At 34.4% G+C, this 17242-nt stretch overlaps 1 protein-coding gene across 3 annotated transcripts; it reads right to left on the reverse strand.

The window, feature by feature from the left end:
* Nucleotides 1-69: 69 nt before the first annotated feature.
* LOC100243653 (AUGMIN subunit 7) lies at nt 70-16570 on the reverse strand. 3 transcript variants are annotated; one of them, XM_059743293.1, is made up of 11 exons: nt 16421-16532; nt 14194-14286; nt 12925-13093; nt 12264-12352; nt 10146-10207; nt 9460-9551; nt 9115-9240; nt 7060-7150; nt 1946-2053; nt 1441-1539; nt 70-581 (listed from the first exon to the last, which is right to left on the reverse strand). In XM_059743293.1, the coding sequence occupies exons 3-11, from the start codon at nt 13056-13058 to the stop codon at nt 384-386; spliced, it is 999 nt and encodes a 332-aa protein (XP_059599276.1). In that variant the 5' UTR covers nt 13059-13093; nt 14194-14286; nt 16421-16532; the 3' UTR covers nt 70-383. The 3 variants fall into 3 exon arrangements, with proteins under 3 accessions (XP_059599276.1, XP_010661159.1, XP_019081209.1); XM_010662857.3 differs by having other exon boundaries at nt 14194-14308; XM_019225664.2 differs by lacking the exon at nt 14194-14286 and having other exon boundaries at nt 16421-16570.
* Between the last annotated feature and the right edge of the window lie 672 nt (nt 16571-17242).

Genomic DNA, 17242 nt, shown 5'->3' on the forward strand with positions numbered 1-17242 from the left:
ACTATTTTCCATATTCTCAATTGTATTTTAGACCACTTCATAACAAAATAATCTAAAAACATATCAACATTTGTTGTAAAAACAATCAGAACAAATTTTGACTTGTTAAAAACAATCCAAACTGGATCAAAAAGTATATGATCCATCAGATCATGTTCTCAGATACAATTGAGGGCTGCATGGTCTCATATTTAGACTACATCTTTGAAGAACACAAGACAACATTCAATTCAGTCACTGCCAAAGATAGGCAAAAATAAAAGTTACTCTTACAATCAATTCAATCACTGCCCAAGACCAAGTATTGCAACTCTGAATGTCCTAGAGGAAGGGGAAGACTGTCTTGGTAGTTTGCCAACTGTTTTTTGTAACATAAGCTGCCTTCAAATGGTGAACTCCTCACCTTGCTCACGGGCAATAGAAGCTGAAAGAATCCCCAGATCCCGGTTCAAGAATGTTAATGCAGATTCACACTCAGAGATTATTCTCGTGACTGGAGAGGGCTGACCAGCTATGGTATCAGATGATCCAACAGCCACGGCTGCATGCGAGTCTCGGAGATTCCTCAAGTTCCCTAAGAACTGCCATGGATGCAGAATAACGAGGCATTATTACAAAATAATGTCATGTTTTATCCCATCAAAATTACAAATTTACTTTAACAGTCAAATGACATAAAGGGGTCATAGAATTTGAAATCATCCCAACTTTCAGTTGCCATGCAATTTCTTTATTTTCACAAAATGTGTGCATTTTTCTAAGGTGTTAGCATAGACTGCTCGCACAAAATTTTTATCAGAAAAATTATCTCATGAAATTTTTTATGTCGAAGACAAAAAACCAAAAAAAGAGAACAGACATTTATTTTGCAGATAGCTAATCATTGCTGGGTTCTACTGGGAAACAAAGTCATCTTTGTTACATTGAGTTTGTTATTGGAGAAGGGCCCTTTTTTCTTCCTAAAACTGTGAAGTTAACATTCCTCAGTTGCCATGATAAGTTTGCAGGAAGAAGAACAGGACATTGAGGATATTGAGTTGATGAGCCGGAAACCTAAGAATAGGGTATTGTGTTCTCTTTTTTCCTTACACCTCATAATGGCAGGAAAACACAAGTTTTAGGTATTAAAAGATGAAAGAATAAACATAAAGATCAAAATCAAAATGATTTTAGAAGATCTAACTATTTTGTAGTTCAGATGAAGCAGCAGAAGTTGAAGATTAACTAGAAGGTGAAACTTACAAATAAATAGCATGATTATGTTTGGAAAAAGCTAGGGACATCTTGCATTGTAGAAAGGCACCATATCTACCAATTGTATATAATTATATAAATTGCTATCATTGTTTTAACGGGCCTCCTGAAAGTAACAGAATAATTTGATAGGAAAAAATCACTTTTCAGGTAAGAAATTTGTAGAAGAGTTTAGCATTGGAATACCTTCAAAAGCATCTTGTACGCCTCCAACAAGCGATTGGCAGCTGGTCCAAACCCATGAAGCTGTGGTACCTCCATCATGTGAGTCCAAGGGCGAATTTCCTACAAAAACCACCAAAAATGCTGTAATTACGAAGACAGACTGTTCACAGTAAAGTATCAGGGAAAGATTATTTGGTGTCAAGATGGATGTGAGCTTGGAGAGGTTAAATCTCAAGACCTTGCAATTCTAGAGCAGCATCAAAGTGTTAAACCTGCTTAAAGGCAATAACGCCAAGGAATGCAGTATGGTGTTCCACCAAAAAGCTTCCAACTTCATTGAAGTGAAAACATATCATGGATTCTTTGCTAATAAAGTAAAGTATCCATTAATAAGTTGTGTTCAATTTGACTTATCCCAAAAAAAGAAAAGAGAAAAGAGAAAAGATTTGGGTTCAATTTGTATACACAAACGAGTAAGATCAAAGAGTTTCCAAGGAGATCAAAAGAAATAAGAACATGGCATCACCTTGGTATAAATCACATTGAATGATCTTGCAGTTTCTAGAAAAGATTCCAAATGTGCCCGCAACTGGGATTCCACTTCTTCATACTCCTCATCTGGGTTGTATGCATGCTAAAATGCAGAAGCCACAATAATGAATGATATTTAAACAAAAAACGTAAAAACAAGAAAATAAAATTTATGAAAGACGTAATACAGCAGTAAAGGACTATACTGTCATTTGGAATTCTGCATTCACTGGCAAAAATAAATTGGGATTTAGAATCAAGTAGGTCAATTACTTTGAATAAGCCAGGAAGCGTTCAGTAATGGCATAAAATGAAGTGAATATAAAACTAAAGGCATCTTCTGTCATTCTCAAATTACAAAATATTTGGGAATTATTGCTATCATAATAACCTGAAATTTATTGAACTACACAAGATGAAATTGACCTAATAGAGGAGTTGATTTTGAGGGAAGAAATACATTGGAGACAAAAAGCTAGGGTGAAATGGGTTAAGGAAGGGGATTGTAACTCACATTTTTTTCATAAAATAGCTAATGGCAGGCGAAATAGGAAATTTATCAAGGAGTTGGAGAATGAAAGTGGCCTAATGTTGAATAATTTAAAGAGCATCAAAGAGGAGATATTAAGGTATTTTGAAAAGCTCTACGCGAGTCCTTCTGGAGAGCCTTGGAGAGTGGAAGGCTTAGATTGTTCCCCTATATCTGGTGAGAGTGCGTCTAGGTTGGAATCCCCCTTTACTGAAGAAGAGATTTCTAAGGCCATTTTTCAGTTGGATAGGGATAAGGCACCGGGGCCGGATGGCTTTACCATTGCAGTGTTTCAAGATTGTTGGAAAGTGATAAAGGAGGATCTAGTGAGAGTGTTTGCAGAGTTTCACAGGAGCGGGATTATCAATCAAAGCACTAACACTTCCTTTATAGTTCTGTTACCCAAAAAAAGCATGTCAAAGAGAATCTCAGACTATAGACCTATTAGCTTGATCACTAGTCTTTACAAGGTAATAGCCAAAGTGTTAGCAAGGCGTCTAAGAGGGGTACTTCACGAAACCATCCATTCTACTCAAGGAGCTTTTGTTCAAGGGAGACAAATTTTGGATGTAGTTCTCATAGCAAATGAGATAGTGGATGAGAAAAGACGATCAGGGGAGGAAGGAGTTGTCTTCAAAATTGACTTTGAAAAGGCCTATGACCACGTGAGTTGGGGTTTTTTGGATCATGTGTTGGAGATGAAGGGGTTTAGTCCTAGATGGAGCAAATGGATGAGAGGTTGTTTGTCCTCGGTTTCTTTTGCAGTCCTAGTGAACGGTAACACGAAAGGGTGGGTTAAGGCTTCTATAGGTTTAAGACAAGGTGACCCTTCATCCATTTTTTTGTTCACTATAGTTGCAGATGTATTGAGTAGGATGTTATTGAGAGCTGAGGAGAGAAACGTCTTGGAGGGATTCAGGGTGGGTAGGAACAGAACAAGGGTATCCCATTTACAATTTGCAGATGATACCATTTTCTTTTCTAGTACTCGAGAAGAGGATATGATGACCCTCAAGAGTGTTTTGCTAGTGTTTGGGCATATTTCTGGGTTGAAAGTTAACCTTGACAAAAGTAATATCTATAGCATTAATCTTGAACAGAATCATCTTTCTAGGTTGGCCGAGATGCTTGACTGCAAGGCTTCTGGGTGGCCTATACTTTACCTGGGTCTTCCTCTGGGAGGGAATCCTAAGGCGTGTGGTTTTTGGGATCCTGTGATGGAGAGGATATCAAGGAGATTAGATGGGTAGCAAAAGGTGTATTTATCTTTTGGAGGCAGGATAACTCTCATTCAATCTTGTCTCACCCATATGCCATGTTACTTTCTCTCCCTATTTAAGATTCCCGCCTCAGTGGCAACAAAAATTGAGAGATTGCAAAGAGATTTTTTATGGTCAGGTGTAGGGGAAGGCAAAAGAGATCATCTAGTTAGTTGGGACGTAGTGTGTAAGCCGAAGACGAAAGGGGGATTGAGATTTGGAAAGATTTCTGTAAGGAATGTCGCACTCTTAGGGAAGTGGTTGTGGAGATATCCTAGGGAGGGTTCAACTCTGTGGCATCAAGTTATTTTAAGCATTTATGGATCACACTCCAATGGTTGGGATGTCAACAATATAGTCAGATGGTCACATTGTTGTCCTTGGAAGGCCATTGCACAAGTCTCCCAAGAGTTTTCCAAGTTTACTTGGTTCGTGGTAGGAGACGGGGATAGAATTCGGTTCTGGGAAGACTTGTGGTGGGGGGACCAACCTTTGGGGGTCCAATATCCAATACTACTTAGTGTAGTCACGGATAAAAATACTCCTATTTCTTCAATTCTTGGATCTACTCGCTCATTCTCTTGGAATTTCAACTTTCGTTGAAATCTTTCCGATTCTGAGATAGAAGATTTAGAAGGCCTTATGCGGTCTCTTGATCGTCTACACATATTACCTTCGGTTCTAGATGTGAGATCCTGGTCTTTATCTCCTTCAGGACTTTTCACAGTCAAATCTTTCTTTCTTGCCTTATCTCAATTTTCTGATTCGCCTCCAGTTTTCCCTACTAAGTTTGTCTGGAATTCTCAAGTCCCCTTCAAAGTCAAATCCTTTATCTGGTTGGTGGCTCACAAGAAGGTTAATACTAATGACTTGCTACAGTTGAGAAGACCCTACAAAGCACTTAGTCCCGACATTTGTAAGTTGTGCATGAAGCATGGAGAAACAGTAGATCACCTTTTTCTCCATTGCTCTTTGACGATGGGGTTGTGGCACAGATTATTTCAATTAGCAAAGATGGATTGGGTCCCCCCAAGGAGCATCTCTGACATGTTATCTACTAATTTTAATGGTTCTGGATCTTCTAAGAGAGGGATTGTTTTATGGCAAGACGCGTGCATCGCTTTAATGTGGGTGGTGTGGCGAGAAAGAAATGCAAGGATTTTTTATGATAAAGCAAGGAATTCAGAGTATCTTTGGGATTCTATTTGTTTCTTAGCTTCTCTTTGGGCTTTTTGTTTTAAGGTTTTTAAGGGGATACCTCTTAACGTGTTACAATTTGATTGGTTAGTGGTGTGTAATCCTAATGGGTTGGTCTAACTAGAGCGTTCGCTTGTTTTTTCTTTGTATTTTCTTATATTTGATTACTTGTAGTCTTGTTTTTCTCTGGTGGGAGGATTCCTCATCCTTCTCTTGTACTTCCTTTTTATCAATATATTCCTTTGTCATTTCCTATAAAAAAAAAATATGCAAACTAAAGATGAAATAGTTTAGTCCAATAAAATGGTTTTATGTGTGCATACATACAAGGATTTTGGAATCTTGTCCAAAAAGATTAAGAATGACTTCCTAAAATGATTGGGGCAAACTCACAATAAAATTCTTGTCAGTCAAGGGGAGCATAAGGACCTCAACCCTTCACAAATCCAAGAATGCCCATGCAATCAACAAGTTGGAGAAGGAAGAAAGCTAGAAACCAAATTTTAGGCAAGGATATATGTTAAACTGTTGAAAAAGAGAAAAATATGAAAAAGTGAGGAAAAGAATGAGGACCATTAATACTGTAGACTCAAATCTTAATAGCTTAAGCTTTTAACAACTAAGTTTGTTGAGTCTATTGGGTTTGAGAAAATTGAAATATGAATCATGTGAAATTGGGAATTATCATAGATCTATTTCCCTTCTCAGGTTGATAAAACAAGTGTTATTTTTTTTCTTTGGTCCATTCTGATGGCTACTACAAAATACCTGATTGTCAAGGATTTTTAGTATCTTGTGAATCTTTTCAAGGTTACATGGGTTCTTCAATTATAAGAGATACTAGAAATACCTCATGTATACCAAACCTCCTACAATGAAATATATATTAAAAAAAAAAAAAAAAATCTTGTGATCTCTCTTTGCAATCTTCATTCTGGTAAATGCTTTTCAATATAGTTGTCAATCTCCTTCCAAATTTTGCTCTACCCACAGCATTGTTTATCAATCTTCATACTTTTATACACCCTAACAAAATGGAGTCTGCTGAGAGGAATAATTGTTACTTTCTGGAAATTGTCCATTCAATTATGTTTCATATGAAGGTTGACACATCTTATTAAGGGAATGTCATTCTTGCTGCTTGTTTCCAAATAAACTGATTACCATCCACAATTTTGAATAACCATACTTTGTTTTATTTCCTATGTTCCCACTGTTTTCAATTCAATCATGAAGACAAGGACAAAGATGATTAAAATTCCCATGTCTTCAGAAGTAATGGCCTTCACTTCACTACTTGTGGCCATAATGACAGATAAAGAATCGGATCAAAGAAATAAAAATAATGACAGATAAATAACACATGAAAATTACCCTTTTTTTTTAACTGGAGTATGGGAAAAAGAGCACTCTTAAGCAGCACACCAGCAAGCTTAGCACATAGAGATCACACACGTCACAGCCACAGCCACAACACAAGGAACTGACCACAACACAGTCAGCCCTTGATACTGATCCATGGACAAGGAAGATTTTGGGTTTTTAAGGATTGTGGCATCTTTCAAAGATTCAGGGTTGGTGACGACTAGGGTTTGGTTTGTAGAGGTGGCAACTAGGGTGTATGATAAACAGAAACTAGGTTCCAAACCTTGCTATGATACCATGTTGAAAAAGAGAAGAAAAAAACAAATGAAGAAGAAAGGAAAAGATTGAGGGGAAACAAATACGAGGCAACTCACCTATTAGCCTATTATTAGACACTCTCTCTTTATATATTGATTAAAAAAATGTACAATTACAAAGTTACCTTGTAACTGAGATAACTCAGATGGGGTCTACTATTACATCGCAATAAAAAAGCATAAGAATTTAAGAATTCAAACAGAGTAACTTAAACAAATGAATTATCCAAAAGAAGCCTCATTGAGGAACACAAAAACTGAGAAATAGCCACTATATTATATGAACATTGTAATATAAAGAGCATCCATGAGAATTACTAACAGGGATATAATTAGGTGAAGCTGATCAAGCTGCAAAGTATTTGTATGTAACAGTGAATAATAAGTCCAACAGACAATTGTGAAAGGCAAGTCAACTATGGGCTAAGAAGTCAGAATAAACCTTTGATGCCAAATCATCAACCTTCTGTTGAAGATTTAAGAGTAACTTTGATTGTTCTGAAAGCTTTGTCTCCAGCTCAGAAATATCTGGCCTGCAAATGAACTTTGATTAAAGTAACAGAATGTTACCACATCAGCTACAAAATAAAATAAGAATCTCTTCCGCACATAAGCAAAAAATTACTTCCGTTACAAATGCAACAAACCTAGACCAGATACATAGCTTTCTCACAAACAAAGGAACTGAGCCAGTAATCCCAGAATCAAGTTCAGTTAACAAACCAAGAATGACCGAATAGCTAAATATAAAAATTAAAATAACCGAAGATTATTGTTTAATCTAAAAAAAAAAAATATATGGGACTGAGAGGTGAGGAATAAGGTGCAGTGCCATTCTTCATTATTAGCTCCAGAGCTCCACTTTGCAATAGCACAAGAACATGGAATGGAAGAATGCAGAATTCCAAAAGCAGAACTCATGCTACCCTATTAGGAGTTATACAACATCAAATCATTTGTCATTTTTTAAGAAATCCAAGGATAAAACCATATCATTTATTTGCTCAACAAAATCATTTATCAGTTCCTTTGCTGAAATAGTTGAGACAAGCCACTAGTAGTGGTAAGATACTAGTAGCAGTTGTAGTAGTAAGACACTACTACTAGTAGTAGGAGAAGCTGCAATGGCAGTATAATAGTAGGAGCTGCAGCAGTAATGGAACAGTAATGGCAGTTGCAGCAAAGTGGCAGTAGCATTGGTTATTTAAGGGAATAAATCACTCAGTAAGATGCATCAGCCTAGGCTCTATTAGTTCAACAAAAAGAAATAGAGACTACAAAACAAGGACACTTTTAAAGAGGAGTTGAGTTCATGTCAGAAATTTAGTAACTCATACTCAAAGGAATAGCCAGAACAACTCAGCTGTTGGAGCAGGCTGAAATCCTAACGCCTCCAGCTCTTTCCAAAGATGGGAAAGACTTCTAAATTTTACAGCCAATTGAAATCAAGCATCCTTGAATTAAATAAATTTAGCAAGGAAATAATCTTCTATGCTTTCAATAAAATGGAAAATGCAAGATTTTGCATGCTTATAAAATAGAATTAATAGGAGATGATGTCAAAAAGTTCTAACTAGGCAGAATACCTGATGGCCAGTTCCTATTAAAATTATGTTCCAGCAGCAATCTTTAGGTTATCCAGTGGGGTGGGCTAAATTGATGGTCATCAACAAACAGATGCACAGGTCTTTCTCTGACAAGATTATGCCTGACTAACAATAGGTAAACATCTCATTCTCAGGGACTTGGAGAAAGTAATGCAGCTCTTAGAATATCATGACTTTGTTGGGACTGGATTAAGGAAGAAGAGAAGAATGAAAAAGAAGAATAAGGAGATGTCTCTAGGCCCTCATTCAATATACCCTTCTTATATGCACAATTTTAAAGTGATAAGATAACAACAAACTTCTTTTTTCTATTAGCCTCATTATTTTGATGTTTATAAGACCATAAAGCTCAACATTTAGATGAATTTCTACAGCTTTGAAGGGTATTCCTCTCAACATTGTCCAACTTGATTAGATTTTGATATGCAGATCAAAAGGGTTAAAATAGCAATGTTGAGACATTTTGATGTCTATTGGATTGTATTCATTATCTTCTGTTTTGATCAAGTTTTGTAATTAAGGAAGGATTTCTCATCCTTCTCTTGTATATTCTTTTTAATGAATATATTTTTGTTTCTGGCGAAAAAATAAATAAATATATAAAGCTCAAAAGTAAGAACACTCTAGAACCACTTTTTATTCTTAAAATTGCATCTTACTAAATATATTAAAAGAATTAAACTTAATCCTAGACTTATTTCTGTCCCGCATAGTTATAGTTTTTGTAGGTTCAAGGCAGTAAAATTAACTTGCTTCAAAGAAACAGGGAGAAGCTAAATGTTGCAAAGATAACGTGAATCCAGTACTGAAATTGTAGGAGCTTTAATTTCACATTCGTGCATACATTCCAAATCCATGATGGAAATAGAGCAGGAAGGGGGAAAACCTACAAAAGATATTTTGATTGAATCTGCACATCTGCAGGAAACAACTTGCACTCTTCTGAGAAAATTTGAGCTTGTCTCTCAGCAATAGAATCAATTAGTTGTATATCCTTAGCCACCTGCTCATCAACACTGCAGAAACCAGAACATAAAACCAAATTTCAGATTGAAGGTGATTTTGAAAAACCAGAGAAAAAAGATGGAAAGCAAGTTGCATTATGAAAGTTTAACAAATTTTGCCCCAAAATAATTTCTTATCAAAAAAAGGATCTCTTGTTCCACAAAAATTAAAGTTTCATTATCAAACATGAACAACTTATCAACCACAACCAAACTCAGAGTCATCTCCACCTCCATTCTGGATTATCAGCATAGATGCTTGCCTCCACAAGATCAACAATAAGACGGAGCATTTCTGTGCGATCTTCATAGGTTCCTCGTCCCTGCAACCAAAGTCATAACACATGATGTCCAATTGAGAGTATGATCAACATTTCTTTTTACTCCGGATATTATGAAAACATAGTTAAAAAAAATGTCAATGGTGATCAAAGAAGGCATGATTACAAACTAGTCAAGTTCGGTATATGTATGCTGGTTTCACTCATTGAAAAAACTCCTTTACATGAAGCGATGCAAAACTGCAACCCAAGGCATTTCATCAAAAGTAATAAATGTTTAGTTTTTGAGTAACAAATCATGAAATCCTAGGGACCACCTAGTTTTTCTCCTCTTGACAATCTTTTCATTCTCTTCTAAACTTCCCATCATTTCTGCACATATCTCACCACCTTTGTTCACAAGACGGCCCTTATCCTAATGGCTTTGAAAGTCATCCTGTATTTTTTATAGGCTTTGAAGGTCAGCCTGCATTACAACAACTGTTTCTATTGTCATTATCATGCCCGTGTAGCCAGCATATGTATCTTAGCCGAAAAGAATGTACAGTGGAAACTGTATATTTGATGTTCTCACAGTATGTTGCAACAACCATTAGTTAAGATAATACTGCACATATAAGGAATTGAACAACTCACTTGGATCGCTTCTGTATCTACAGTGGTGGTAATACCCAGAAACTTAGCTATCTCTGCCAGATCTGCAAAACAGCAAGATATTATATGCAATGGTCTGAATTGAATAAAAATGTTCTAGTGAAACATTTGTATAAAAAAGATGAAAGTATCTCCATAAAAATTCTAACAGCCATAAGAATACACTACTAAGATCTAACAATTGCATCTTATGCAATCTTCACAACAAATCTATCTGCCATAAGAATGCATTACACTGATCTAGCATATTTTGATAGACATATACACAATGGCAACAATAGAAGGATAAGCTATTTCTTCTTATATGACCACAGACTCACATCCAGGCATACTTTTTTAAAATTCATGTGCCCAACCATCCAAATGTCTCTATGCATCAGATCCAAATACTTATGTAAAGCATTGGTCAGGATAGACCTACCTTCTGACACAGAATTGTCTGGATTTTGGTCCAAAACATTTATTAGATGTCCAATACCAAGCACAAATATCATATGCCACATTTTTTTTCTGGACTGAGAAGTGGAATAGAAGCGGAATTTTCTTGAACTGTTTTAGTTTTTATCACATGCCACATTTTGTTTCACATTATAACTGAAATGTATAAATGGCTTCTGAAATGAGAAGGACCACAACCTCTCTCTTGAAATTGCTTATGAGCCAAAAAAGCAAAAAAAACATTTGATTCAATATGTAAGATAAAAAATAACGTAATATGCATAGAGAAAAGAAAACTATACTTCAGCCAGAAAGAGGATTGGCCCCAGTCAGAAATCAAACATCACAACACTTGCAGAGTATGTGTGTTGTAAAAGAACTACTAGTTCAAGTGCAATACTAGAAAAGAAATTTCTAAGTTTTGAAGTCCTTATAAAGGTTCAATACTCAACAATTATTTCTACTACAAGTTTGGAAAGAATATAATGGTTTTTCATGTTGTCCCACCTACACCAATCTATGCTCTCAAACATAACAGTACATAAGATGTGCAGGAAATTCATTTTTGGTTAAATCCACTAATTGATCATCACTTTGCTATGCTACCTAGAAAGCCGATTATGTAAGTAAGCCTCCATTGCTATGAAAAATTATAGAGTTTACTCCAAATTTCATTTCATTTTATTAGCCTTGTATATATTGTGGACCCATGTCCTATTAACTTAAACTTTTAAGAAATTGGCAGTTTAACGCGGTAGCAGAGCTACATTTAACTAGAGGTCTCAAGTTCAAGTCTTTTCAACATTATGGGCTCATATCCTAGCATTTTAAGCTTTTAGAAAATTTACACATTTCTTTAACCAAACTTTTGAGAGATATTTCTCTTACTCCTTGGATATGTTGGTGTTTCATCATATCCAAGGAGCTAGAGACCAAAATGAACAATGTTTTTTAACATTAGCATGCAGAGTGATGACACTGCTTTCAAGCAAAAATTTAAATAAATAACCACTATTTTCCAAAGTAAATAAAAATATATTAGAAACTTTGAGTTGCTTCCCACAATTTTTGTGCAATACCATTTATTTTGAGAACAAATAAAAATTTATATACTGATGGTATTTGAATTCAGGGATTTTTCCAGTCAGTTTGTTGTAAATATATCTTTCCTTTTCTTATACTAACAGGCATTTTCAACAGAGAAAATGAAATTATGACTTAAAAACTCTTTTAACAGGCCATAAATTTATCTCTTTGAGTAATACACTTCCAGAACATCAAACTAGCTAAACTAACACAGGAAGATTAAAAGGGAAAAGGAAAAAAAAAATAGCCAACCATAAAATAATCTCCCTGAAATAAGAAACTCAACAAAGGTGTGACAGGTTCTTGGGCTAATTAAAAACAACAATACCATGTACATTTTTGCAAAAGAATAAGACTCAAACCTTTAACACACATTTTAATTGCATTCCAGGATCCTATCAGTGATTCACAACATAGATTTATTAGCAGCCCAAGTTTAAGATTAATATCTAGATGCTTATTAAAGTATCTGAGCAAACCCGAATAAAAATAATAAAATGTATTAGAACCCAGTTCAATTTCATCCCTATTGTAAAAACACATTCAAAGATTAGAATATAATACAAGGGAACCTACATTGGATGCGAGCAGTCTCTTCGTCTCGATCCATGCCATTTTCCCCTTGCAGATTTTGTTGAGAGAAGGGTGATTTATCACCCAAGAGCCTATAGTTAAGAGGTGAAACAAGAGGTAAAAGAGATTCTTATCAATATGCTACTTTAAATTTGTGAATAAAATTAGTAACAGATAAGACATCAAACTGAATGGCCATTAAAAGATTAACAACAGTTGGGTTTTAAGTCTTAAGTTTTGGAACTGATGTATAAAAGATTCATGAAATGATTAAAAAAAATTCACTAAAAAGACAAAAAATAATCAGCTTTTTTTTTTTTCTTCCTGTTTATAGAATTGTTAAATGATATACCAGCAAGAGAACTTCAAGGAAAAGAACACAACTCTTCATTTTGTTGCCAAGGGTAAGGAGGAAAACAAAAGAAAATTAGGAAACTCATGTTCCTAAAAGAGTGTATTAGTGACATCAGTTGAGAGGAGTTTCAACTTTTCTAGTTGTTCCAAATAATGAAACATATGAGACTCAAAACCATTTTTTTCTTTTTCTTTCCCTGCATTTTGCAGTAACCAATCGGAGCATAGCTGAAGCTGAAAAATGAAGAAATCTAGAACCAAATATAAGAACAAATAGACAAGACATAATTGAGAAAGGGGGGGAAGATACCGGAAAAAGAGCCATTCAAGAAGGGCATAACGCTCCATGCCAGCAAAAAGGAGAGACTGAGCAGGTGCATTGGCTCTAGGGTAGTTTAACATTCCCAGTTTCTTCTGTATCTCTTCCATTTGCTTCGCTGCCATTTTCTTTGATTTTCACTTTCTTCTTCTCTTCACTTCTGTAGAAATAAGTACTAAAAATCAATAATAGAACCAAGCTCTAAAGAGAGAAGAAAAAGAACTATGTTCCATTTGAACTTCCTGCCCATCTACTTCATATATTCTTTTCCCTTCTCTGAAAGAAAACAAATGGAGGCCTCTTTGAAATTTGAGGCCTGTTTGGGAGCAGAAATGGGTCCTGTTTTCTGTTTTCATAAACAAGAAAAATGAACAGTGCACAGAAAACATGTTCAACAACATTTTTTTCAAAAAAATGATTTTGAACACAATTCCTGAAAATGGGTCATTTTTAGAAAATATTAAAAAAAATAAAATTTAATTTTGTTTCTCATGTTTTCAAAAATTCAAGGTCATCAATAGTTCAAAACCATCCAAAACCTCACATGCTCACCTTTTTTATTTTCAAAAGTTAAATATTTCTGAAGAAGTTATTTCATTCCCCACGCCAACAGTTGAAAATGGGGAAATTTACAGCCCACAAGAGGCTGAGGCATACACCCACCACAGTGGTAAGTTTATTCTTTGGCTAGAAAATGATCACTATCAACCTAATCATCTGAGAAGTACAATTAGAATGTGCATCTCATTCCCATCCTAGGTTTTAGGGATCGCATCCATTCACACTGCAGTTTTGGAGTTGCTAGAGGCACGGAATTAGTATTATTGCAGTTTCTATTCTCTTCTTTTCTTTTCTTTTCCCATATTTTCTCATTAACCAAACAAAGCCTGCTATCAATTTAACAGTAACATTGATAAAACTACATAAATTACACACTCATTGAACCACAGAAGTACAATTCCCTGTTCAAAAAAAAAAACCCAGTCTGAACAAACTTGCCTCTTTTCTCCTTTTTCTTTTCCCGCATAATCTCATCAACCAAACAAGCCCCACCAATAATGCAACTCAAAAACTACCAAAATAAACATAATTTACATATGTCTGAGCCACAAAAATCTACTTTATGAGATCACAGAAACCCACAAAACAAATCCTCGTACAATCAAATATATGATCAAAAAATGAAATCACGGCATCACATTCCCGATTCAAAAACACGTAAACCTAGTTGAAACCCCAATTCAAAACCCCGTTTTTTACCTCAAAAATGAAGCTCTTTTCTTCCTTTTATTCTCCTTCTTGTTCCTCTTCTTTCTCAAAGGTTCAATTTAGATCAAACCCGAGGAAAACCCACTAACATTACATCTAAAATGAACTTCTCAAACATGAAAAGAGAGAGAAAACGAGAGAAAAGCAGAGAACACGAAGTCAGAAGAGGGACAGCGTGGCTTGAGCTGTGCTTCTGTAAGATCCTGTTTCGCCTGGCCCTGAAAAATGCGCTGCTGTTTTTTCTTTTCCGGTTGGTTTCAAATTTTCTCATTTAGGATCGGTCACACCCAAGGATTGAAATATCGGTTTTTACGGATATATCGGTACTTCGATTTTACGGATATATCGGAAATATCGGAGAAATATCGGTGGATATTTTTTCACAAATATCGATAGAGTCAAAATTATTTAAAATTAATAGAAATATTTGAAAAAACTTTAAAAAATGATAAAATAAGTAAAAATACACATTTTAAAGTTTTAAAAATATATTCATTTTAAATATTTATTTTTAAAAACTTTTATTAAAATATATTTTATTACATTTTAAATGAAAAATTAAATTAATTTATATAAAATATTTTATTTAAGATTTAATTTTTAAAATTTTATTAAAAATATGTAGTAACAATTTTTTTTTATTAGTATTAATTTATTTAAATAATTAAAATTATTAATAATTTATCTTATTACATTAATTTTAATTCATAAAATATTGTGGATAAAAATCTAAATTTCAATATATGGTAGTGATTTAATTAAAATAAATATGGATAGTTAATAATTATTTATATATAGATAGAAAATTGTTCTCATGATTTGTTTTTTTATTTTTATTTTTATTTTTACCAAATCTAAAAATTCAAAAGGGGCACCGTCTTCTCTCACTCGGGCCATGGGCATGAAGAAGCCCTTTTCTGAAGTTGCCCTCCAGACGAGAGAATCCCTAAAAAGGCCTATTTTCCTCTGCCACTCTCAATCCTCGCAGGTTGCCAGGTACTAATCTAATCATGTTTTTTTTTTCAAACCCCGTTTGATTCCCAAGAAAATCCATCCCTCATTCGATTTTCGGGAAAATTCATCCTCGTTTGATTTCTGAGAAAATCCATGCAAAACCCCCAATGAAAACCAAAAAAATTGCTTTTTTTTTGCTCCTTGTGCTTTCTGGATCTGTTCTAGGGTCTCTTTGCTATTGTGGCATTGGATTTAAATTTCACGAACCCTAAATCCACGATTTTTGAGCCATGCTGAAAAACACAACCTTTGCCTGCAAATCATGATCAGATTACCAAATAGCAATGTTTTAAAAAAAATTGGACAGATTTTGTTTCCTGTGCGGGGACTGGACTGGTAGGAAATATCGGGAAATTTCCCGAAAAATCGGTAAGAATACCGATAAATACCGAAATATCGGAGATATTTTTGAAAAATTATCGAAATATCCGTCGACCGATAATCGGTGACGAATATTGTGTCGGAGCCGACCGATAAGCGATATTTCTCCGAAATATCGCCGAAATTTTTCGACATTTCAATCCTTGGTCACACCCATATGTACATCTATTTCATATATATATATATATATATATATATATATATATATATATATATATATATATAAGGATGAAAATTTCTGTTTTTTTCGCCGAAATTTCGGCGAAATTTCGTGTTTCGGAGGTCGGCGAAACGAAAGAGGGGGGCGAAATGTCGACGGAAGAAATATCCGTAAATTTCGCCAAAAATCGGAGAAATTTCAGATAAATTTCGGTAAAAGGAGAAATTTCGGCGATTTTTTGAAAAAATCGCCTCCGGTTGGAAAATTTCAGAGAAAAATCGTTTTGTTTCGATTTATTTCGGCGATTTTTCGGCCAAAAAAGCAGAAATTTTCCTACCAGTCCAGCCCGCGCACAGGATACAAAATCTGATCATGATTTGCAGGCAAAGCTTGTGTTTTTCAGCCTGGCTCAAAAATCGTGGATTTAGGGTTCGTGAAATTTAAATCCAATGGCACAACAGCAAAGAGAACCCTAAAACAGATTCAGAAAACACAGGGAGCAAAAGAAAAGCAATTTTTTTGGTTTTCTTTGGGGGTTTAGCATGGATTTTCTCGGAAATCAAACGAGGATGAATTTACCCGGAAATCGAATGGGGGATGGATTTTCTATGGAATCAAACGGGGGTTGCAAAAAAAATAATAATAACATGTTTAGATTAGTACCTGCTAGGATTGAGAGTGGCAGAGGAAAATAGGGTTTTTTTAGGGATTCTGTCGGAGGGCATCTTCAGAAAAGGGCATGCCCGGGTGAGAGAAGCGGTGTGGCCATTTGATTTTTAGATTTAGTAGAAATAAAATAAATAAATAAATAAATAAATGGAAACAAATCATGACCGGTCCAAATTGAAGTCGGATGTGATCTAACGATTAGAATTGAACCTCAAACTATATGATAATATATACAAATTATTGATATTTACTAGAATAAGCTTTTCATAAAACTTCATAATGAGTGTATAAGTATAACCGATATAATATAATTATGTCTAATATCGCGATTCACAAATCATATTTTATATATATATATCAAATTTTTCAACAAAATAACTTTAAATTGTCTATTATATTTCTAATTACACTACTACAAGATTTTTTTACATTTCCATGAGTTTTGATCAATTTTTTGCTTACCAAATTTTTTTTTCAAAATATCCATCGATATTTCTCCGATATATCCGTCCGATATATCCGTAATTACCGATATTTTCATCATTGTTAATATATATATAATTTGAAATTTAACGTTTTATTTTTTATTTTCTCATTTATACAAAAAATACCGTAATCATTTTCTTATAAAGAAAATCGTTATATTTAAAATCTATATGTAAATACTTGAAATATCTTAAAATGATAAAATATATTTATATAAAAAAAATGAGTTATTTTTTAAATAAAAACAAGACAAAGTTAGATTCATAAACTTTGGATCATTTAATCATTTTTAACTAATTAATTAAAAAAATATTTGTAGACCCCCATTTG

This window comes from Vitis vinifera, chromosome 15 (assembly GCF_030704535.1).
Source record: "Vitis vinifera cultivar Pinot Noir 40024 chromosome 15, ASM3070453v1".
In the NCBI taxonomy this organism is placed as follows: Eukaryota; Viridiplantae; Streptophyta; class Magnoliopsida; order Vitales; family Vitaceae; genus Vitis; species Vitis vinifera.